At 41.9% G+C, this 26021-nt stretch overlaps 1 protein-coding gene across 1 annotated transcript in view; it reads right to left on the reverse strand.

The window, feature by feature from the left end:
* Nucleotides 1-5893: 5893 nt before the first annotated feature.
* Nucleotides 5894-26021, reverse strand: part of trpc3 (transient receptor potential cation channel, subfamily C, member 3) — a gene marked incomplete at both ends in the record, with an annotated part of 33425 nt that continues 13297 nt past the window's right edge. Inside the window, 9 exons of the mRNA XM_080843338.1 lie at nucleotides 5894-6036; nucleotides 6387-6462; nucleotides 6965-7048; nucleotides 8516-8725; nucleotides 10445-10640; nucleotides 11691-11955; nucleotides 12773-13006; nucleotides 14677-14893; nucleotides 24114-24278. Of these exons, the coding sequence (XP_080699464.1) occupies nucleotides 5894-6036; nucleotides 6387-6462; nucleotides 6965-7048; nucleotides 8516-8725; nucleotides 10445-10640; nucleotides 11691-11955; nucleotides 12773-13006; nucleotides 14677-14893; nucleotides 24114-24278 (1590 nt within the window). The remainder of the gene's footprint in view (nucleotides 6037-6386; nucleotides 6463-6964; nucleotides 7049-8515; nucleotides 8726-10444; nucleotides 10641-11690; nucleotides 11956-12772; nucleotides 13007-14676; nucleotides 14894-24113; nucleotides 24279-26021) is intronic.

Below are 26021 nucleotides of genomic sequence, written 5' to 3' on the forward strand. Positions count from 1 at the left end.
GCACAACAACACGCCCTCTTCATCTGCAGGCAATGTTTGGTTGATTGCCATTTGTTGCCAAATATATTCATTTCAGATAAGATAACTAGGTGCTCTTCCTTACGTGTCTAAGCCAAACGGAAACTGAATGTAATGAGAGAATCTGCAGAAATATGGAAAGTCTGATCTTTTACCTCTTCTGACCTCAAGGGGGCACTGTCGGACCAAGCATTGATAACATTGGCAGCTACAATATCACATAATTAGAGGGTTTTTTTTCAGGAAAAATATCCCTTCATGCCCTAAACTGGCTTGAATGTAACTATACGTTTATATTTGTGGAGATATGAATATGCCAACTAACCACATGTGTCCTCTCCTCTGATAGTTGTTGTTTCGACGTATCCTTATGCTAATGATATGCAAAGCCCAAGCCCTGCAAATTGTTGTGATTGGTTCCTTAGATATGTGACATGACACCCAGGTGGTCTGATTCAATGTTTTTGTTCATTGGTACACAGCAGTTCAAAGGTGGAAATACCCAGCCATGGTGCTGAATTCTCATTGCTCATGATATGTCTGTATCATATTACAAACAAACAAACACACATAGACGTGTTGATAAGGTTAAAAACTTGATTTTACTTTACTGTTCTTTACTGATCTTTACTGACTCTGCTGTTGTGGGGTGTATCAAGGATGGAGAGGAGGGTGAGTACAGGAGCCTGGTGGACACATTGTGCAGTGGTGTAGGCATAACCACCTGCAGCTGAACACCACCAAGACCAAGGAGATGGTGGTGGATTTAAGGAGGTCTCAGCCTCCTCTGCTACCAGTCTCCATAGAGGGTGTCAGTGTGGAGGTGGTCAACACCTACAAGTACTTAGGAGTTAATCTGGACAGTAAACTGGACTGGTCAGCCAACATAGATGCCATATACAAGAAGGGTCAGAGCCGACTCTACTTCCTGAGGAGGCTGAGGTCCTTCAATGTCTGCAACAAACTCTTGCGCATGTTTTTCCAGTCTGTTGTGGCCGGCGTCCTTTTTTATGCTGTGGTGTGCTGGGGAAGCAGCATAAAGAAGAGGGATGCAGGGCGACTTGACAGGCTGGTGAGAAAGGCAGGAGCTGTTGTTGGCACCGAACTGGAGAGAAGGACCCTGAGTAGGCTGCTGACCATCTTGGACAATGACCACCACCCACTGTACAGTTCTTTCAATAGACAGAGGAGCATCTTCAGTGGCAGACTCCTGTCACTGTCATGCTCATCGGACAGGCTGAGGAAGTCCTTCTGCCCAAGGGCCATACAGCTCTACAACGCCACGCTGAAGGGGAGGGGGAAGGAGATGGACTTCTCTGCATGAGTCTACCTCAGCCTGCCCTCCCCTTCTCATCTCACTTTATTCCATCCCACTGCCCATCCTTTTTTACTGGCTACACTAGCCCCTTGGACAGTCTTTACTTTGTTTTGTTTTTACTATTTATATCACTTAGCACTATCCTCACACACACAAGCACAGGACTCTTTGCACTATCCACACATGCACATGAACACTACTTTCCACTACTATCCTGTACCTGTTAACACCCCACTCCCTGTGTACATGTTCTCCCTATGTGTATTGTGTGTATTGTGTGTATTGTGATTCATGTATGTATGTTTGTGAGTTAAGTGTAAGCTACTGGATGACCTTAATTTCCCTCAAGATCAATAAAGTATCCATCTATCTATCTATCTATCTTAATGGTGGTGCAATGCCTGCACCTTTGCTCTTGAGTAATTGGTTAATTCACATAAATGGTGCAATGGGAGGACAGTGCTTGAATGGATGGGAATATATGTGCACAAACGCATCCTGGATATGTTAATATCAAAATGGCTTCATGGGTAATCCACATCTGCGTTATGTAATCTGTCTTTGTACAATTCAAATCATTAAGATCAAACTCAGTTTCACAAAGAATCTTTATATGTAATAAGGTTTAAAATATTTACCAGCAAAGGGATTTCTATGTACCTTAGTTATTGTCACTGTACAATCTAATGGTCATGTAGTCCATTAAAATGGCAATTTTATATAGAGATGCATTTCTGCCGGAAAATGCGAAGTGTGATTAGTGTGATTGCAGTAGAGATTACTAGCCCTTGCCCAGCAAAGGGCAGTTTATACAGACTAAATATAAAGTGGAATACAGCACACAGTAGATGCTTAATTAATTAAACTGAATTCAAACTTAGTTGATGGTTTACATTTATTTTGTACAATAAAGATTCATAACAAACCTAGATCAAGGCAACAATGTTATCATCTGTCCATTTATCAAACGTTCATGTGTTAATGGATTTAAGTGTTACAAAACTCTACCCATCCTCCATGCTTTAAGTGTAAAGAATGCCAGAAGTAGGCTACTTAGATTACTCTGAAATGCTCCAAGCCAATGTCACAATGGTACAATAAGTGTAAATGAAGGAACAAACTAAATGTTTCATTTCTGAAAATTCTGGATATTTAATTGGACTAACCAGCTACACTGAGTAACTAAAGAAACCCACGTCCTTGAGAATGAGTCTGATAAATTAGAGTATACTTGGCCGTTGTGTCTTTAATTCACATTAAGTACGTGTCAATCGCAAAGTTTGACTGTTTAGACAAAACTGTGTTTCTAATATAAGAAATATGGTTCAATTGGGTAGACATGGACAACTGGTTCAAATAAACCATTCAACCAATTTAAAAAGAAGAGAAAGCATGGCGTATGAAATCCTCTGTTACAGATCTATAGGGGTTCATTTGAACTGGGGATGAGTGTGGGCATGTGACCCTGTAATAGTTATTTGACCTTATTTGATAAGATACGACACTGATTTATCAAATGGGAAAATGTACAAGTTTGTTATTATAGGGTGTATAGTATATATAGAGTCTAGTTCAGACTACCGGTGTCAAGCCATCCGTCACTTTAAATGATTTAAAGTTTATTTTCTTCTTCTCTTTCAAAGTCACAGTTTCGATGGACTTAGGTTTACAGTGTCCATTGACTTCAGTTCACTCTATTTGAAGTTATTTATGCGAATGTCCTTATTATATATATATACTGTATATTATAATTTACACCATTTCAGTTTTATAATACCCTACCACACCTAAAAGAATAACAAAATATGTCTACCCAATTTTGACGAAACTATGTTGAAAGTCTGACCTAGTCTAAAGGCCACAGACGCTGACATTTTGCCCTGTATCTCGATTTTAAACCATAATAAATACATCAATGCACTTTTAGGATACACTTCCGCACCTGAAAGAGCAATAGACAAATAATGAACAAAACAAATTGACACATTTTAGAGATCCTTTTAAACTCCTATAAGCGGCTTCCTATAAACTGTATTGCTTAGCCTATCAAAGACATGGTGCTTCATTACAAATAATAGTACAATGCTCTTGCCCAGGACTGTGTGTGAAGGTGAGTCTTTATTTAAATAATTGCAGTCAATATGTAATGATGCTTGGTGTATTTAATCTCCAAGTAATGTGTTTACGTTTAAGGTTTGAGATTCTAGAAATAGCATTGTAGTGAACTGAAATTAATTATGATGACTTCTCTACTACTAGGATCTTAAACATTTTAAGGTGAAAACACCTTAGCCTACTTGGTGATTAAACACAGCCAAAGTTCAAATAAAGTCTTTTTCAAACAAAGCATTCATACACGACTGGTCCTGGGCAAGAGGAGTTTCTTTGAACCCCAGCTGGACATGTAAGCCTAATGGCGAGTTACAAAAGCATACTGAATGGAACCCAGTGCTAACCACTGTAGCACAAATACTATACACAATAGTGAACCACATGTATTACCATGGTATGCCAAACACCTGGAAATCTCTGATAACAGCTAGACATTTAACCTTAATGGTGTGGATTGAATGGAACCTATCTCTATAATCTTTCATTTAAGGTTCTATGATATCTATGATAAGCAGCTAGATATGTACGTAAGCTTAATGGCGTGACTGAAACAGCCAGCTATGCCAGTTACCATCGGGTACAGCTGGCAGTGCAAGTGACATCACAATAGGTGAACGTTCCACCATTCATTTCCATGGAAAAAATAGGGATAAAAAAGCGCCATTAATAAAAGAACAACAGGAGTCAATGCATGTCAGGGTTGGAGTGGGGTCGATATCTCAAAAGTGCAGGTACAGAAGCTCCACTAAAAATGGCTGGAATAAGAATAAAGACAAGACTTAAGAAGAGCAAAAGTTATATAATTAATATTATATTATAATAATATATTAATAAACTAGTCTATATGAAATGCATAGTTTATATTAGTCTAATGTGTGTGTGTGTGTGTGTGTGTGTGCAGAGGGTGAATCTGTATAAAAAAAATGTGTACAGACAACATTTCATTTATACTTATACTACATTCATACTCGTTTATAATTTCATTATTACATCAGCAAAACATCCCTATGTGATCTTTGTTTCATTGCTCTCACTGAGCTGTTCATCCATACCACATGTCTTACTGCGACAGTCTCCCAGTACATATGTAATTGCACACACACAATATTTCATTATATTCAGTCTAATAAAATATTCTTTTTTGGCATACTTGAATACAAATAAATAATAAATACCCGACTAACTTGTCAATCAGTCAATCAGATGCTATTTTAGATTCACATTCTTGCGCTAAGTTTCCCCTAATATGTATTGAGGTCTAGTCAACCATAAGAAAACATTGATCCTGCACAGGCTTTGAACTTAAAATAACACATGATGGTGAGCAGTATTACCCAGAAATATTGGTATCTTACAAAAGGACTCTCTAAAGTAGGCCTACTTGCTTTTTCTAAACTTTTTTAACTTCCACTGGGTAAAAATGAAGCGTTATCTCCCTTCAATGAGATCATTACGTTGGACTGAATGATTCCTCCACAACTCCATTACTCCCACGCCTGAAAATAAACATCGAACTAAAGTCTGACTTTAAATGTGAACACGAAAACAATTAATCATAAACCAAACAGACAGAGACAGACAAATATGAAAAGGTTGGTGTCGTTCGTTATACATACATATACATGGCTATACATAGAACCAATACATTCATGCAGCCCTGGTCATCTTGTGCTCAGACCGCATACACTCGGTCCTCCCAGCAGTCACTTTCTTAAAAATGTTTTAATAAATAACAGATTTATATAGGAAACCAGAAATCATAACAAAAAAACTGTAAGTGCCTTTCAATATCATTGCATACGCTTTTGGTACTATACATTTTGATCAGCATTTACACCTCAGACACTTTAAATCAAATTTGTATCTTATACTTTATTCATTTCAAAAGCAGTCTCTTAAAATATCTCTCTCGGTTTGGTAAAACACATGGGACAAACCATGGATATCACGAGTATGATTCACAGAGTGAGGGTTATTGCCATAGCGTATACCTTTACCTGGACATGTTATGAAAGCTAAAATACCTTCAACTGTGACAAAACTACAGTGTGTCCCTTATAGGACACCATAATCAGAAATATTGTCTGAATAATATAATAAATATACTTCCTGTTAAGTTCTGTAATTGTAAATCTGTATACAGTGTAGTTACATTGATAACATCTACAAAGACAACATATGAATGACGATGTAAAACAGCTCAAATAAAGACAAAAGGACCAAACAGAGGAGACACATAACAGAGAAAAAACAATTGTTAAAATGGACATTTCCCTTTGAGAGTGACACCACAGTATTGTTCGCCGGCAGCTTCCTGCCTTGGAGACTTGGAGAGTCCACCGAGTCCAAGTCATCCACGTTTGATTTTCTTCCGAGAGGCAGCAGAGAGCTCCTTGGAGCGGCGGCCAGTGGTGCCGACTGACCCGGCAGGGTCCGCCCCTCCTGTCACTCGCAGCGTACGGGGCCCAGGTTGAGTTTGTCGCTGAGTTTCTGAATGAGAAAGGACAGCTCCTCCGTGGCCTGGGACTTATCCTCCAACAGCTCGTAGCGCAAGCTGGAGATGTCCTGTTTGATCTCCTTCAGTTCGCCTAGACAGGAAAATAACGGGAAATAAACTCTCACTCTCAAGACTTGAACTCCACTAGACTGCTTTAGTAAACTATTCTGTTTGTAAGGCAGGAGTGAAGCTGTGGCCTAATAGCTTACTGTATAGTACATGTACACCACAGATGCTATTTTAAGCACGACATGGCAGATACCTGATTCTAACTGTAGAGCAAAACTGTTCTGCATGCAGTCATTGTCTAAAACCACAAGAGCCACATACATAAAAACAACACGCAATTTTAGGGCTTTGGCTGGCATTTACTACATCAGTCCATGAGAAATAAGAAAACACAACGTCACTTGTGACCTTGAAATGACAAATTTAACTGACCTTCGTTGACCTCGTCATTCTCCTTATCGACTTGTGCTTTCAAGACGTAGCGCTTAATGAGCCGTTTCATGATTTGCTGTGGGAACAAGTATGACATGACAGAGGGGGAGAAATGAATGAAAACAGACTAGAACAGCTTCGTCTCCATGGTATCCTCAAGTTACAGTATGCAACAATTATACTTCAGGATTAGGCTGAGGATAAGCAGTTTTACCTTAAAATAACAGCTTGAAAAAAATTGGGGCGCTACAATGACTTTTAATATGGAGAATCGCCTCCGTGCCATTGCCATACCAGGGTCCATAGGCATATAACTGCTAAATGTAGGATTGACTGAAGCCGCCCGGCTTTCTACTGTCTGCCGAACTAGTAAGTAGCTTATTTGCCGTCTTGCTTTGTCTTGTGTTGCACTTGCTTGATACAGTGTTAGGACAGTTGTTGACTAACTAGTTTGTCATAATGTCAAAGTCAGCACATTCCAAGAGATTCCGTTAGTTTTAGCCGCTAGCATATCGTTAGCGAATAGAAATTGATCCGGCATGCTTCTTTAAACATTAGCGATGTTGCCGCTATCTTACCTGATAGCGTGTGGGCTGGTTGAGGATGCTGTTGAAACTCTGTGACTCTGCAATGCGGATGTTTGATTGGGTGAAGAGGTTTAACTGTGAATGTAGAAAACACCAGCTGTTAAGGTGTGGATAATACTCTATGTGTGATCATTCTGGTCAGTGTGCTCACAACATCGACAACTAAGAGGAATATAAACAAACACACGCACAAACACGCACACACACACACACACACACACACACACACACACACACACACACACACACACCTGACCTATGCCTGATACTGAGCTTGTGAAATGAGGCATAACACCCCAAGTCATGATATTAGAAATCAATCACCAGTAGAAAAATGATGGCACATTACATGCTCAGGTTCTCTTTGAGGACAAAATGCTTTTCATTCCTCTCCCCCTTTCTTTTCAATTAGTCCCTTGAAATAGGGCAATTAGTGGATAATGCGTTGGTTAAACGACGGAATGAGGCCTGGACAGGAGATGGATCATTGTAATGTTGGTAAGCCTCATGTGTGAGGACATGTGAATGAACTGCTTTAAACAGAGGAATCATTTCTCTCACGGAGCTAACCACATCCGCTGAGCCCACCATCACAAAGGGTTACCATTCACCTCTCTCACAAAATAACCCATATTGACTTTGTCTTCGGGCACAAACAGAGCTGCACCAGTTTTTTTTTGTTTTTGTTTTTCTTTTTCCTACAGCACTTAAAACCAATTGCATTGTTATCCTGGGGACAAACTCCAATAACTTTTTAACACAGGGAATACAACCTGCTACATTTATTGTAGCAATAGATTATCATGCAGGACTAGGCTTCAGCTCTGAGTGGTGGAAGGCCTTAACACTCTAAGGTCCAAGGCCTTTTAGACTTTTCTAAGTTGTCTGACATGCCTTGATGTTTTTGTACATTTTGCTTAACTAAAAACATTGATGCACAAATGGAATATATGATCCTTTCTAGAAGACCTCAGCAATAATATTAGAAAATGGTTCAATGTTTCCGTGGTTGTTCTTTTTATGTCTCTAAGACGAAAACTCAAAAATAAAAATATCCCGGACGAGGGATATAGACCTTTTAGTGTTAAGGGATAGAGCTGAAGCAGATCTAATAGATGTATTACCTGCGACTCCAACAGAAAAACAGTACATCACCACAGGAGCAGAGGAGCACAGACAAATACCACAGGTCCACAGGGGAAAACAACAAACCAAACAAACAAACAAAAACTCAAATGGGCTTCCGAGTTCTTCTTATAGGGAGCAGACATCTACCACAGATCCACAGGGGGAAAAAAAAACAAACGAACCAACCACAAAAACCTACTGAAATGAGCTTTCAAGGTAGGGTTGGGAAGGTCAGGTTTGCTTCTTACTGGGAGCAGACATGTACCACAGATCCACAGGAAAAAAATAATAACAACCACAACAAAACTAAAATGTACTTTCAAGGGGGGGTGTTGGGGAGGTCACATGTGCTTCTTTCATGAGCTGCCTACACCACAACCACACACACACACACACTATCCGCCATGTTCATACCCTGGACTTGGAGCTGTCCATCCCCAGCTCCACGTCCTTCTTCATGCTCCTCCTTCTGCAGCGCAGGCAGCCGATGATGCGCCTGATGCCCTGGAAGAAGAACTTGGGGCTGGGCACGATGCTGTAGGGTGGAGGGAGGGTCTTCCCGTTGTCAAAGTAGGACAGCCATAGCTTAGAGCGGGCAAACTTCCACTCCACGTCTGCGTCGTTCTGTTGGGCAGTAAGAACAAACACTCAGTGTGGCTCTCGCTTCAGGGGGGGGGGGGGGTTTAGAGGTCACCCCCCTCACCCACATCTTACTAAAATGGCGGTCATCTAGCCACACTGTTACTGGGGGGGGGTTAAGATGACACCCCCCTCACCCACATCTTACTAAAATGGCGGTCATCTAGCCACACTGTACCTGGGAGGGGGGGGGGGGGGGGGCTAAGATGACACCCCCCTTACCCAAATCTTACTAAAATGGCGGTCATCTAGCCACACTGATTGATTATTATTATTATATAAACACATTGATTATTATTGCAGCGAACATCCAATGTCACGTCTGTTTCCACATGACTTGATTAATTCGGAGGATTAGTGTTCACACTCAGGATAATCTGTTTGGAAATGTCTCCTTTTCCAAGGACATTCCTTAGCAGAGTTTGGTTACGCATAATGAGATATCACCTTGGTATTAATCAGATATCAACAATGGGAAAACACAAATCATTACTTAGAATCACATCACAGAAAATCCTCACTTCAATTCTGTTCATTCGTTTGTGTACTAAGGCCCAATCTCAATACTTCCCCTTACCCCTTATCTTTCCCCTTACCCTTGAAGTTGCGCGTTCATGTGAGAGCTAGTGGTGTCTCAATACCCAATTTGATCAAGATTAAAGGGTAAGATTAAGTGGTGTATGGCCCTCGTTTTTAAGCTGATCGGAGAGCTACCTTGCTCCTCCAAGGGCTATCCCAAAGCACACAGCGAAACCAGCTCGGGAATTTTGAAAAAAAAATGGCTGCTTGAAGCGAGGAATATTTTACATGAATAAAGCTATCTACACAACTTTTTATATGTTTATAATGACTCGGTTTGATCTGAAATGTGCTACACGAACTATGCATAGTATTGCAGGTCTTAACTGAAGCTTTCAAACGGTAGTTTTAGGTTACAATTAGCGCGTATGCCACCAATTTATTGGATTATATGGCAGCTTGCTAGGACTAGCCTGACTCCATGCATGTGTACAGATTTTTTAGTACTTTATTATCCACGAATTACGTTTGATATCTGTGAATGACAGCACTTGCTTTGGAGACATCGATCCGTGCTTTACATGTACCGTCCACAAAACAATTACGACAGTCTAGTTTTGTGCTCTATACAGTCGTATATATATTTGCAACCATAATTGAAACTTTTTTTAAATCGCTAGTTTCATAGCTCATATAGTCACGCATGTCTACAGATAACTTATCCGCGAACTCCGTTTGATATCTGTGAATGACAGCACTTGTTTGAAGACATCGACCTGTGCTTTACATGTACCATCCTGTATTATTCAGCGACGCCAAGTGACGTACCCGAAACCGAGTGGCGTCTCATTTCATAGGGGAAAGTTTTCAGCCCTTGGCCCTTACACTTGCAAGTGCTAGGGTTAAGACAAAGACAAGACAAAGCAAAAGGGGCAAGGGGAAGAATCGAGATTCGGCCTAAGTCTCTTGGAGCTTATCCGGTGGAGCAAAGTGTTAACACCAATGTGACGGATTCAATGCCCAACGACTAGACAAATTGTATACCTGTACGTATTGTACAGGTATACAATTTGTCTAGTCGTTGGGCATTGAATCCATCACTTTGGTGGCAAGCCACTTTGGATAAAAGCATCTGCTGAATGACAGAATGGTATGTATGGTGAACTTAAAGGTTTGGTGCCTGACCTCTATCTCCTGATAGGAGCTGTTGATCATGGCGATGAGCATGTTCAGTAGTACCACCACCATGGTGACGTTGTAAATCCCGTAGAGCACGTAGCCGATGTTCTCGATGAACTTATGGTCGTATTTCAGCACCACAGAGGACACCTCTGACAGGCCAAAAATAGACCAGAACAGGGTCTTAAAACTCTCCTCCACCCTGGAGTGAGAGAACAGAAGGAGAGAGAGAGAGAGAGAGAGAAAGAGAGAGAGAGAGAGAGAGAGAGAGAAAGAAATGAGTGAGAGAAAAAAGGAACAGAGAGAGAGAGTGTGTGTGAGAAAGAGAGAGAGAGAGAGAAAGATAGAGAGAGAGAGAGAAAGAAATGAGTGAGAGAAAAAAGGAACAGAGAGAGAGAGTGTGTGTGTGTGAGAAAGAGAGAGAGAGAGAGAGAGAGAGAGAGAGAGAAAGAAATGAGTGAGAGAAAAAAGGAACAGAGAAAGAGAGAGAGAGTGTGTGTGTGTGAGAAAGAGAGAGAGAGATAATCACCAGTGTTAAGTTTTTGATAAATGACAGGCTAGCAGAAGTCAAACTCAGCATGTTAAAGAGGGTACGTCACACACATATGATGGTGGTGTCTGGAGGTCTGACAGTCTGCTATTAATCAGGTGTCCAACATAATTATCTGAGGAAGCCCTTCTAAAGATTTATAACTGTCTGGGGGACTGGATTCATATCCTTGAGTCTCGAGGCTAGATATAACCCTACATCAATTGGGGTTTGACTGTTTCATTTTCTTAATGTTTGTTTGCTTGCCTCTTGTTTTTCTTTGTGTTTCTTCCTTTGCTCCCCCCTCTCTCTCTTTCTCTTTCTTACCGTCTCAAGATGAAAAAATGAACAAGTAGCGTTGGTTTGATTCTCTTCCTCATCCCAAAAAAGTCAGCATTTATGTGGTAGACCTTTAATGTCAGGGAGGCAGCTCCATTTCCCAAGACAGAGGTACTATGTTGTTTGAACAAATGACCTTCTGCTATTTCCTATATACATACTATGTATATGTATTTCCCACATGGGAAGTTTTATTTCTCAGGGCTGTACTGTTATGGTATACTTTGTGAAGTGAAACTACGTTCACATCCCTCATACACAATGCATGTGATCTGAACTCACACAAAGTCATTCATTCATTAATCGGCTAAACATGTCTAGGGCCGAAAGGTTTCCCAGTATGATGTTAATCAAAACAAGAGGCTGGCATGGTCAGCCACTCACGTGGTGAAGGCGGGGTTTACTTTAGCACCCAAGTAGTACGAGTAGAGGATGAACATGCCAATCATGAACGCCAGGAAGACCATGATGAAGAGGACCATGAACTTGAAGATGTCCTTGACTGTGCGGCCCAGGGAGATCTGGAGCGGTCCGAAGCTCTCGTTGGCAGGGAGGATGTAGGCGATGCGAGTGAAACTCAGCACCACGGCGATGGCGTAGAGACCCTCAGAGATGAGCTGAGGGTCTGAGGGAAGCCATTTGTCCCTGGCTTAAAGGAAATAGAAAAAGACTACATGTTTTAATATAACCAAACCCAGCGTTAAGCAAACTGAGACCTGGTAGTAATTTTTGAGGAAGTTTGACATGTCCTGACATTATTGTAGTTTTTCAAAAAAAAAAAATCTCACAAATCAATTTGATTCAGCACATATCTGATAGATATTGTAGTAAAACACATACTGAATGCTGGCGGAATTGCCAACCCCAAAGTGTTAACTTTTTTTTAAGGTTTATTTTTGGGCTTTTTGCCTTTAATCTGATAAGACAGTGAAGGTCTGACAGGATATGAGCTGGAGAGAAGAGGTAGGGAGTGAGATCGGGAAATGACCGTGGGTCAGATTCGAACCCGAGTCCCTGTGGGAGTTCAAACCTCTTCGTGGTCGGGGCTGCTGCTTGAGCCACAGCTCCCCCCAAAGTGTTAGCTTTTGATTTATCCAGAAATGGACCATTGCATCAATAAAACAACACAGAATTACTGGACATCACATAAGCATGAGCATAATTTGCTTGAAGGTGATGATATATGGTTTTGTCTGGTAGCTCTTGTTTCTCTCACTGAGGTTACTGAGGTAAGAGAGGCGTTTTTAAGTTGTTTTGTAATGTAGAGAAACATTCTGTGCATGAAGCTATGATGTAGATGTTTTTTTGACACTGGGTGTTCGATCTGATCCTGAATCCACCATCTTTGTGTCTTTATCTCCTCTTAAAATCAATGCACTGAATGGGGGTTTTCTCCCTTTCTCTCTCTCTATCTCTCCCTCTCTCTCCCTCCCTCCCCCCCCCCCCCCCCCCTCTCTCTGACTTACCATAGGTGAAATATTGTATGTCAGGTGGGAGGGTCACCATGGCAAGGTCAGGTACTTTGATGTTCTCATCGACATACTCCTGTGCTTTCATGGCCTGGAGGAAGGCGAAGAACCGGGCGGTAAAAGCCGCAATGAAAATTGAAAGCATGCCGAAATCTAGAACATTCCACAGCTGAAGGATGTACTCCCTAGGGCCTTCTGTCCAGAGCTCCTTACACTCCGACCACATCATCCCTGCGAGAGGTAAGAGAGAAAACACACACACACACACACACACACACACACACACACACACACACAATGTCTCAGTGTGACATTCACAGGAAGAAAAAAAAGTGAACTGCTAAAAGGGATGGGTCTTCTTCTCTATCCATTTCAAACACTCACACTTTTCCCAATCACTCCAGGGAATCACAGCCCAGAGAGATCAATACGGTCACGATCAAGCGGACTCTATCCATTTGCACCTTTGTCACGGGTTCCCGTGTGTGGTGGAATCGAGATCAGGAGATATCAGCTGCACTCTGACATCTTTTGTTTTCATGTGAACATGTATTTGTGATAAATTATGATCACTCGTTGGGTACTGGTTGAAAAACCTTTGATAAAATATGTGTTGGATCAATATCGCAGGGATTAAGTGCATACTCTTCTAGGTTGGTAAATAATTCCCCTTCTTCCTCTCGTTCCGTATTGGTCAATCTACCTCCTAGAAACTCGTGGAGATGTTTTGCTTGACATTATCAGGAAATGACCCTTGCGCAACGTCAAGCAGCGTCAGTGGCCATTTCAGTCAAGTCAGAGAGTGATGAGTGACTTTAGCCTCTGCAAAACGCATTGAGATTCTTTACTGGCAATGTTCCAGTCTTTTCCTTTCATTGTAAGCTCTTCAACACAGTAATTTAATCTCATGTTTAGCCTTGTGTTGTGCTGCTAATTAAAACTAAGAGTTATACGGCAAATAAGTGTCAGGGTATTCAAATAAAGTGAAAGTTTGCTTTAATAGTCATAATGACACATAATTAAAAAAATTCACTTAAAGTGTGCTTTTTTCTACAGAAATAAGCCCCTGCTGTCCTGTCCTGGCAGCGCCGATGAAAAGGATTGCTGGATCGGCTAGCCTCTTCACATTAGATTAGGACGATGTAATGTGTGGACGGGGGCTTAATCTTCCCTTAAGACCTTACCATTCTATCTGGCTCTCTGTGCTGAGGGTCATCACTGTCAAAGGCTACACTCGGCCTCATGTCCAATGGCTGAGGTTCATCACTGTCTATGGCTACACTTTGCCTTATGTCGGATGGAAAGGTAGGCTGAGCTCCTCTGTCCGTCAGCAAGGATCAGACGGGCATTTGTTTTTTTATAATAATAGACAACAAACTACAGAGGAATCGGCAGGTTAACTCTTTTCTACAATTGTGGCAACATAGTAATTCCTCTGTATTTTATTGTTGATTTGTAGGTGTTAGTGAAGATGATACGTTTAAAAGATTGTGATCTATACAAATGCACCCTACCAACTAATAGGGGCGGCTGATAAAGATCAGGTACATTTGCATCCTGTACTGTTAACACTCACCTAATCTACATAATTAAAATGACAAACATTTTTTGTCTTTAACGGACAAAACTGGTAAAAACGTCGTCATCTGTGGCCGAATGGTTTGAATGTGTGCTCCCTCTCTCTCTATCCCTTCTCTCTCTCTATCACTCTCTCTCTCTCTCTCTCTCTCTCTCTTTTTTTTTATCACTCTCTCTTTCACCCATCCTCCCAAAATCCAACTGGTTAATTCAGCGTGATTGATTTGGGCTCCAGGCGTTCATTTGCCTCGTTCCTGACGATGCTGTCGATGAAGAGCGCAAGAAGGTGTTAATGAGTGCTAGATAATGGATGGCAACCTCACCGGCCACCCACACCATGATGAGAATCTCTGTCCAGGAGAAGCGTGTGGTCTTGACCCGGAAGATCTGCAGGGGGTGGTCGGTGACGGTCACGTTGGGCATCGTGGTGATGCCCTCGAAACGGTCCGAGGCGTTGAACACCAGCAGGCCCAAAAAAATGACGAAGGAGCAGGCGTGCGCCACAAACTTCATGAAGGGACTGCGGAGCACCTTCCCCAGCTGTGTTTGTGTGTGGGGGGGGGAGGGGGAGAGACAAATAACAACAGGTTTTAATGAGTCTGTTTGATTTCAGAGCAGAAGGAGAGGAGAGGCCAGCTCAAGGTTAATGAAGCACATTGTGGGGATGAAGGTGTCATTCATTGCTAGTGGAAAAGTTCACACACACACACACAGACACACACACAGACACACACACACACACACACACACACACACACACACACACACACACACACACACACACACACACACACACTCTGTCTGCGGAGGGAAGACAACATGTACATGTACACAGTGAATGTATAGTCCCACAGCTATAGGACATAAACATGTCTGTATGTCTGTCTGTCATATGTATGTACGTATAGAATATGCTGTGTGTGTGAGTGTATATATAATAAGTATAATAAATGTTTATGATGTCTCACAAGTAAGACAATGTATGTGGTGAATGAATGGTGAATGAATGGACTGGGCAGATATGATGGGGTTTTCTGCATATTTGTGTGATGGTATCTGGTGTCTGTCTGTATGAATGGAGGCAGCCTGGGTTACTGCTGATAACACTGAATTATGTGTGCAATATTACGTGTAATGAGAATATAGTGCTTAAAATGGTTTTGTCGGGCCTTATCGGAAAAGTCTGAATAATCTGTGTCACATTTTAATTTGCGAGATAATTTCACTGGAAGAAGAGAAGCTCCAGCCCTGCTGGCCGTCTCATGCAAGGAGAATATGTGCATCTCTCTCTCTCTCTCTCTGTTGTCTCTCTCTCCCTCACTATCTCTCTCTCTCACTTTCTCTGTTCTCTCTCTCACTCTTACTGACTCACTCTGCTGGCTGTCTCATTAAAGCAGAATATGTGCATCTCTCTCTCTCTCTCTGTTCTCACTCTCTGTTCTCTCTCTCTCTCACTCAATCTCTCTCTCTCTCACTCTCTCGTACTCACTCTCTCTCTCTCTCTCCCAATCACTCTGCTGGCAGTCTCATTCAAGCAGAATATGTGCATTTCTCTCTCTGTTCTCTCTCTCTCTCTCTCTCACTCTCTGTCTCTCTCACTCACTCATTCTGCTGGCTGTCTCATTCAAGCAGAATATGTCCATCTCTCTCTCTCTCACACTCACTCTCTCTCTCTCACACACACTCTCTCTCATTCACTCACTCAGCTGGCAGTCTCATACAAGCAGAATATGTGTCGTTTCCATTTAAAATGGTATTGGTGGGGTGGGGTCTCTGTTGGAAATGTGTGGCCACATCATGATTGCGTACATACAGTATAACCTCCAATACATCAAATAGGCCTGCACTACTCTAAAACAGTCTCAGTTACATCAAATAGGCCTGCACTACTCTAAAACAGTCTCAGTTACATCAAATAGGCCTGCACTACTCTAAAACAGTCTCAGTTACATCAAATAGGCCTGCACTACTCTAAAACAGTCTCAGTTACATCAAATAGGCCTGCACTACTCTAAAACAGTCTCAGTTACATCAAATAGGCCTGCACTACTCTAAAACAGTCTCAGTTACATCAAATAGGCCTGCACTACTCTAAAACAGTCTCAGTTACATCAAATAGGCCTGCACTACTCTAAAACAGTCTCAGTTACATCACTGTTCTCTTGTGTTCCAGGTTTAATCGTTTCATTCATCTCAAAAAACGTCTCAAAGCCCAATACTAAACTCAAGAATACACACTGTAAACCCGAACAAGTTCAGAGAACTCATAACTTTTGATGTAACCGATTACATAAGAAAATTTGAGTACATATATTATTTTTTTTAAGTAAACTTAACTCAAAAATTAAACATTTTCATTCCTTCATGTATAATTTTTGAGTTAAGTTTACTTAAAAAAAATAATATATGTACTAAAATTTTCTTATGTAATCGGTTACATCAAAAGTTTTGAGTTCTCTGAACTTGTTCGGGTTTACAGTGCACCATAGAGAAAGGTTAATCAAGGATGTCCTGGTTTTACACAAGACTTACAGTATTTCTCTGTTCCTAAAACACATTTTTTCAAAGCATGCCTCGGTTTCTCTGAACACTAAACCCAAGTGCCAACTCCCTAAACCAATTCTGCTAAACTTTAAGCACAATTCTCTGCTTTAAACACAGATTTCAATTGTTAACCGCACTTTCTTCTAAACACAACACACAATTCTCTGCTTTAGACACAGTTTTCAATTGTTAACCACATTTTCTTCAAAACACTAAACACCATCCTCTCTACTTTGCATACTTCATCAATGCCAAAACTTCCTTGTGTTCAAACAGAAAACACTGCTAATCAATTGGCAAAACTTCCATTTCCAAGGCTGTTGTGCAATTTGAAATCAAAACTGTAGCTCCTAGTTTGGAGAACAATTTATGGCAACATTGAAGTGAGTGGTGATCAGAGAGGCAGAGGAGTGAGAGGAAGAGGAGGAGGAGGAGGAAAATGATGAAGAGGAAGAGCAAGACGGAGAGCCATTACTGTATCTCTGATGAGATTCAGGCCAATGTGTTCAAACATGTGGTCAACATGGGTTTGACCATGCAGGAGGCTGGTAAGGCTGGCCAGAGGGTTCAACCAAACATAAGCCGCTTCTCAGTTGCACCGATTCTCCTGACATTCAGAAGAGAGAATGGGTAAGAAACACTACTATGACAGTACGTAAAACACTAGTTTGAATGCCTTACTGTATCAGGAGCATAGTATTCTTGTATTTAGAATATTTTACATTGTACTGTATTTGTAAAATTATAAACAAATACAAAGTGCAACCATTGATGACCAAGACATATTCCTAAACATCAATACAGTGAGCCTAGCCACATAGGACCATGTTCTTAGGCAGAACACCTCGAGAATGAAGCAGGTGTACAGGGTGCCTTTTGACAGAAACTCTGATAGAGTCAAACAATTACAGTATGATACGACTATGTGCAAGTAAGTCATATACGTTTCCACAACTGATTACGTCCTATCAGCACTGAAACATTACTGTACTGTATTGTAATCCAATCAAATGTTACTGTATTTTCAGATGTTTCACAACACAACAATTGTCGATATTGTTCTTGAGCAAGAACAGGATGCGGTCTAGTTTTTTTGTCCTTTTTTATTTTACATTTTTCTTTCTTTTTTTTGTTGACTGTATCAATATCCTATTGTTTGTTCTGTGTAAATCATCTACACATTTGGTTGTGTTTGCTCTGATGTAAAGGCTACAGCACGTTTGAAAAAAAAAAAGAAATCTTTACTGTAAGTCGTAACTGTTTGTGAGTTGTTTTATATTTGAGTTAAAACATTATACAGTTACAATATTTTACAACAGGAGAAAGCGTACAGTAACACTGGAGATGAAAAGGCATAATACTCCTGATAAGGCCTTCATACTAGTGTTTTCCCATTTCATAGTAGTGTTTTCCATTGAGCACATCAGTGTTCAATCAATGCTTAGAATGTCTACTCAAATAATGGTCTGTGTTTGTTGTTTGAAAACAAAATGCGCTTTTGAGGTGACATAATAGTGTTTTGAAACCAAAGTGGCCTTTTGCAGGAGTTATAAAGGGTTTTGCATTTTGTGTGAGTGGTTTTGGGATTTGTGTTTAGAGCTAAGAGAAACCGAGGCATGCTTTGAAAAAATGTGTTTTAGGAACAGAGAAATACTGTAAACCAAACCTGTCTGCCTTTCTTGGTGACAGTAGACTTGGGTGTAGTGATGACTGCGTGGGTTGGCGTTACACGCCACTGTGCTCTGAGGAAGGCCATTGGCTGAAAGCTGCACCCAATCACAGCACAGAGCACAATACAGAGGTAAGGAATGCAGCTTTTGGGCGTCATGATTTGCTACTCCTAAATTCACTCACTACTCCTAAATTCAGAATTTATGTTTGATCATTACATAAAACATCAGCGATACCTCAATGCCTTATTCAGCAGGAGTAGTGAAAGACCTTGGCTTTGCCTTGATGCTTTGTCCTCAAAAATGTGTCTGAGAGATTAAAGTTGGAAAGTTTGTTGGAAAGACAACTTTCAAAGACATGAGAAACAATTTCAACATAGGCCTACTTAAAGTCACACTTCACAACAAATAGTATGGCAAACCTCAGGTGTTGTTTCAGGTTGTTGTGCTCGTTTATGCAAAGTAGGCCATCAATCTGTAGTCAGAGCACCCTGCATCAGCGTAATGACTAAGCAGTCATCTGATTGTTTTGTATTCGAGAAACAATTGCCATGTCTTAAAAGCTTTGCAACACCATACTGTGAAGAAAAGAGTTTCTAAACCTGTGCATACATAAACAAAACATCCATTGTAGCTTTTAATTAGCTCTACATTTGTTATTGTCTCATTTTCATCATAGTGCTGTATTGTAGTCTGTTATGCCAACCCCAAGCCCATCTATTTTCTGTTGACAATACACGATGAATCATTCTGCTCGACCAGTTTTGTTAGCGTTTGCTTTTGTTCTGTCCTGTGTAAATTCCTAGTTTCTGATATTAGGTTTACACACATAATTGATCATTACTTCTGTTGTGGAACAGAATACATTCCAATTCCTAGTTTCTGATATTAGGTACACAAGCATTATTGATAAGTTCAACTGTTGTGGAACAGCATTAGGTCCATTACGTCCACTTTGTTTCTTTACGATACAGAACATTGTCTGGCTCATGCACGCTCTTGTAAAACAGTGATGGTCTGCTCTAGGTACTGTGAGCCAAGCACTCCTGAACTTTTACTTCAGACTGCCAAGAACCGTGCTCTCAAGGAATTGCTTATTAACTTCAAGTTGATGGTTGCCAATGCCGTAAGTACTCTGACGGCAGGTAGCCCCTGAGGCAGAGATAGGGAGGACGACGTGCCATCATGTCAATGCTCATCAATAAAGCCAATTCCAGGCCCCTCAGAAATGCACTGTGATTAAAAACTTGCACTCCTCCTGGAGTATATCTGTGTGCTATATTTTGTGCATTTTCTAAATTGAAGATATGGGTTATAAGGATTGTTCAAAAACAATAGGATGTATTATTGTCTCCTTAAGCTTTAGTTATTTGCTGCAATTTTTAATAAGATGGTCTGGGGTCTCTGTGTATGTGTATTATGCATAGTCATTCTGTAATTTAAGCCAAAACAAAAGTAAATTGCATTTTCTAAATTGAAGATATTGGTAATAAGGATTGTTCAGCAACAATAGGATGTATTATTGTCTCCTCAAGCTTTAGTTATTTGCTGTGTAGGTAAAATGGGTACCATTCTCATATGGGAGTACCAGATTATGTAGGTATCTTACCCAGTGAGCAGGCGCCGGGTGAATGTGGGTGCAATTGTGTATGAATTGTGATATTGTCTCCACGAGGGCCACCAAGACACACTGGTGCTGTCCTTGCCACAGCAACAATATGTTGGTAATCTCACCCTATTGGACAGGGATCAACCATTCAACACAAAGGCAGATCAATTAAGTTGATAATCCACAAATCAGTCTCATTAAATATATCAGTCTCATAAAATATATTATACTATCAATTTGGAACTCTGATTAATAATTCAATTAATAACTACAAACAAAGTGACCTTATTAATAGTATGGTTGAAGGTCATTGGAGTTCTGAATAGAAGAGGTTGACAACGTCCATTCTTGTGTAACATTAAATAAACCAGCGTATATAAATCAAAGTATTTATTACACAATGGTAAAGAAATAACACACAATATGTAATCTAGCTAATCTAACATGTGTGTACACGTTCGTGAACATACATGTGTGGTGTCAGCGCGAAGTTCGATTTTGTGCTTCGCGTGTGTGGCTATATGAAGGCCAATGTATTTGTAATCGTATGTGATTTAAGATGCCATGTTAAAGAAAGAGATGGTTAGTGATGCATGCAAGACTCGTGTGTCTGATAAGCAATCCTAACGATTTCCCTTAGATGGTGTGGCGAAGCCAACTACCAATTTACAATGAAAGTATATAACAGTTATGTTCGGTAAACAAAACAGATACAATACATGAACAATGGCATATGTAAACAGTCCTACGCTTAGCCAGGTTGTGAATAGCTAAATAGCTAGCTGCCCAGTCGATGTTACCAGTCCTTTGGAAAAGTGTTGGCGCATCCGATGTTCCTGAGGCAGAGAAGTCCGTTGGTGGGAAGTTGTCCTTGCTGTGATGTCGTCGGTATTACACTGCAGTTTAGATCGGAGGATTTGATCGCTCGGAATGTTGCAGTTTCCTTCGTTTCTCCCGTTGCAGAGTTAGCTGGCAGGTCTTATTGTTAGCTGCTTTGCTAAACTTACTTTGTCTCAGTTAGCGGGCAGTGTTTGGCTAACGAGAGATTGTCTTTGTTTGTTCTCTTCCGTTAAGAACAAAGAGAGTAGGCCTTCACCAGATGACGGTGGAAGGACAGATGTGAGCATGGCCAAAGCCAGTGGAGAGAGGGCGCAAAGAGAAAGATGTATGTTTAAGGCAGCTTATAAGGGAAAAGGTGCATCACGGTTTTACCACCTTGTTTTCAGCCAATTACTGTCTTGCAGATAAGACTTTAGGTGATAAGGGAATTGTGGGTAATGAAGCCTTTTGTAGGACTACCGACAATTTTTAATAAGATGGTCTGGGGTCTCTGTGTATGTGTATTATGCAGGGGCGGAGTGGCCATCGGGAGCACCGGGATTTTTCCCGGTGGGCCTGTCGGCCAATTATCTCTCGAAAACTAGCCTGCAGGCCGGCCTTCGCAGCCGTTGAGTCAAAGCCATGAGCGGCCCATCGAATTTGCATGTACCTCAAATCATGGTCCCGTGAAAATCTCTAAATTCTCCAAGGGTTATACAGTTAAGCAGTCCAACCACCATTTATAGCACTATTTGTCTCTGTACATCACACCTATGGTGTCTGTCAAACTCACTCCCATTAATCCAACCTTCTGATTTTTGTTTAGCCTCCTATATTGATGTAATTCTTTTTATTCAGACGCTCCATTACTTTCATGACCACAAATATAAATTGGCCAGCGATTTTGTTGAATGTAGAATGGTCGAGCAAAGCATCATGGGAAATGCGTATCGTTCTGCCTTTATTAAGTGAACCTAGGGAGATAAATTAGCGGCTATCAGGGAGAGAGAGCAGGTGAAGCGGACCTGATGGAGGGACATAAGAGAAAGGAGAAAGGAGGGGGCAAAAAGGCCAGACTGAAAAAGAGGCGGATGCAGGAGGAAAGTGCATCAAAATGTACAAGAATTACGGATTTATTCAACCAGCCGTCAACTAGATACGAGTGAGTTGACAGGACACATTGTTGCGAATTAGCATAACATTTGAGCCAATACGGGAGTCGATTTGTTCCGTCAAGCCGCCCGTTTGTTTCTGTAGTTGATACATGGGAGGTGGAGGGGATGCGGGTTGGGCCAGTTTTGGGCACGTTGTGGGCACGTTGTGGGTCGGTGGTGGGCCGGTGCAGTCAGAATTGTCCCGGTGGATTTTTGTGTCCCACTCCGCCCCTGGTATTATGCATAGTTATTCTGTAATTTAAGCCAAAACAAAAGTAAAGAGTATAGAGAATACAGTACCAGGCAGATCTGCAGGAAGGGCACTCGTGTTGTGCAATAGACAGGTAAGGAGAAACCCGTTATGGGATCTTATGGGTGCACCTAAATATGTGCATATCGAAAGTTTTTATTTCGCTTTACTAGAAGAATGTTGGACACCAAGAGATGTAGATGGAGAGAGAAATGAACAAAGGAGGGAGAGAGAGAGAGAGAGAGAGAGAGAGAGAGAGAGTGTATGTGTGTGAGAGAGATGCGTGGCATGACAGACTGAAGATTGTGTGTGTGTGTGAGAGAGAGAGAGAGAGTGTGTGTGTGTGTGTGTGTGTGTGAGAGAGAGAGAGAGTGTGTGTGTGAGAGAGAGAGCTGCGTGGCATGACAGACTGAAAATGCTCACTGAAACAGTCCAACCTTAAACAGTTTTCTTAAAGATTGTGTGTGTGTGTGTGAGAGAGAGAGAGAGCGAGAGAGTGTGTGTGTGTGTGTGTGTGTGTGTGTGTGTGTGTGTGAGAGAGAGAGAGTGTGTGTGTGTGAGAGAGAGAGATGCGTGGCATGACAGACTGAAAATGCTCACTGAAACAGTCCAACCTTAAACAGTTTTCTTAAAGATTGTGTGTGTGTGTGAGAGAGAGAGAGAGAGAGAGAGAGAGAGTGTGTGTGTGTGTGTGTGTGTGTGTGTGTGTGAGAGAGAGAGAGAGAGAGTGTGTGTGTGTGTGTGTGTGTGTGTGTGTGTGTGTGTGTGTGTGTGTGTGAGAGAGAGAGTGTGTGTGTGAGAAAGAGAGCTGCGTGGCATGACAGACTGAAAATGCTCACTGAAACAGTCCAACCTTAAACAGTTTTCTCAGAGGAATCTCTCTTGGCTGGCTAGCCTTCAGACAGCTCGATTACATTACTAGTGAATACACACTTGTCCAGTTTCTTTAAATCAGTGTCTTAGGTTATTTATCACTAACACACACTCACACAAAAAATACAAAAACAAACACAGACACACATGCACATATGGAATCTCTATTTTCGTATGCAACAAACCTCTACTAAAATCAAAGACACACACACACACACACACACACACACACACACACACACACACACACACACACAAAGGTGTTTCACTTAAACATCCCCACCCACTCCGCCACGCTGTGATTGTTGAATGCCCCCCCCCCCCCCCCCCCACACAGACATACACAAGCAGTTTAACATGGGCACTCACACTGCCAGTGTGGGCTGTGATTTTTTTTAATGGGAAAAGCTTTCAACCTTTTACACATTATGCTTAGAGCAGCTGAATGTTAATTTGACCCATAAATCTGTTTATGTAGCTGTGTACATAACCCATTACAGAAGCATTCATCCTCGCTTCGCTCCTCTCAGACGCCTGTGCATTAATTCACACTGCTGAGGCACATGGGACAGCACTACCAACACCAGGGGGCGCTAGAGCTTAGACACCAATGAGATGAGAGGTGGACGAGCCATGTAGGATTATGGGCCAATGGGATGTGAGGTGGACGAGCGACTCAGGATTATGGACCAATGGGATGTGAGGTGGACGAGTGACTGAGTATTATGGACCAATGAGAAGTGAAGCAGAAAAAGCCTTTGGAATTATGGACCAATAAGCAGTGACGCGGACGACCCGCTTGGGATAACAGACCAATGAGAGGTGAGGTGGACGCCCTTACCTTGCTGCACGGGGCGAACCAGTAGCCGATGGCGAGCAGCGGGAGGCCCAGGGCCACCCCCAGCACCACCAGGAACTTGACTGCGATGGTCTGCTCCCTCAGGCCAGACAGGTTCTCATACCAGATCGTCAGCAGCTGCTGCTGGCAGTTAGGATGGGCCACAAACTGCAGGAGACAGGAAGAGGGTGGGTGGAGAGAGAGAGGGGGGTGGGGGATGGAGAGAGAGGAGAGGTTGATGAAATAAGAGATGAACAGCCATCCTGTTGTGCCTGTTACTGTAATCCACAGCTATAGGCTGGGATGGTGCAGTGTGCAGGTGAGGGTTGGCCATAGACTGCAGACAGGCAGGAGACAGTTTGTGTGTGTGTGTGTGTGTGTGTGTGTGTGTGTGTGTGTGTGTGTGTGTGTGTGTGTGTGTGTGTGTGTGTGTGTGTGTGGTGTTGATGGTTTAAACCCAGGAACAGTAGTCCCTGTAATCCCCACCTGGAGGCCGGTGTGGTGGAGTGTGGAGGCACCATGGGTTGATCATTTGCATTTTAAGTGGGTCTTGTGAGTGAGAGCAAGAAAGAGAAGGAGCTGATGGTAATCATATTAAATGGTGTGGCGTGATCAGACCAGGGAAGAATGCATCAGACCTGCCAGGTGAGAGCGCATACGCTGGGCAACTAATGGAATCATTCCCTTTATACCGCCACAGGGCCATGCCATTTGAGCTGAAGGAAGCTAACCAAGCTAACCAAGTTAATCAAGCGCAACGAGCACAGAGTATTCACAGGATGGGTCTGAGGGAAACAAGAAACACAGCAGCAACCGAGGAAAATACTCTCACAGAGTGAAATGACATTAGCTTGAACAGTAATAAACCTATAAACCGTCTGAACAATCAGTACCTGCATGCGAAAAAATCTCCAGTTGTTATCTAGTTTCGAAAGTTACAAGCACGCGTTGTCCGATTTCCAACGTAATCCGATCACTTATCTGGGGGTGTAAATCTGATTTCAGTCGGACACAGGAAAACTAGATATGGGGAGTTACATGAAATGGATCTTCTGATTGAAACCCGACAACGCCCGAAAAATGGACACATGTAACCGCGCACTAGAATGTCAATAAGAATTGTTGAGACAGAAGATCACAGTAGCCTTCTTGAGTGGCTCGAGATATGATTGGACTCAACACGCGCTTGGACCCTGAGGGACGGTATCTGTGTCAGAGACTAACCTGGGAAAAGCCTCATCCTCCAGTGTCCTCAATGCTCCGGTTTAAAGTAGGTTAATTAATTGCAGGCCTTGGGGACCAAAAGGTGGTAATTTCATGGCTGTCCTACATTGGCTGCTACGTCTCACCTATGAAAAATGGGGATCAGGGCCGTCTAATTATCCAGGAAACACAGACTCCAGAAGAGTCGAGAGAAGCGTTGAATGATGAGACAGACAGACAGATTGTTCCCAATTACAGGCAAAGGATGAGGGAGAGGTGCCTAGCATGGGTAAATCTCTAAGACGGTTGTGTCATCTTGAGAAAACTGACATTAAACTTACAATATTTTTTACAAAGTACCATGTCCTTCAACACAGTCAGTGACAAGTCCCGAGACTACAGCAGTTCACGAAAGCTTTATGAACGCTTTATGAAGTATAAAAGCCATCTCTAGACCTCTCGTGAGAGATATGGCTCTTGTTAATTATAGGTTCAGAGCTCTCTAGCGATCAGTGTTCTGGGGAAAAAATAAATCCCGTCCAGTCCAGACTTCACACTGGGAAAATGAACATTATTATCCCTGATGTTTTGTGTTATTTATGACCCTTTTTATGAGATGACTACACCCAGAGCCCTAATCCACTAAATCCGGTTCCAGCACACGGCAGCAGGAGACATGGGCACTGGCTCGTGAACGTCTGCTCGGAA

This window comes from Sprattus sprattus, assembly GCF_963457725.1.
Source record: "Sprattus sprattus genome assembly, chromosome: 8".
Classification (NCBI taxonomy): Eukaryota; Metazoa; Chordata; class Actinopteri; order Clupeiformes; family Clupeidae; genus Sprattus; species Sprattus sprattus.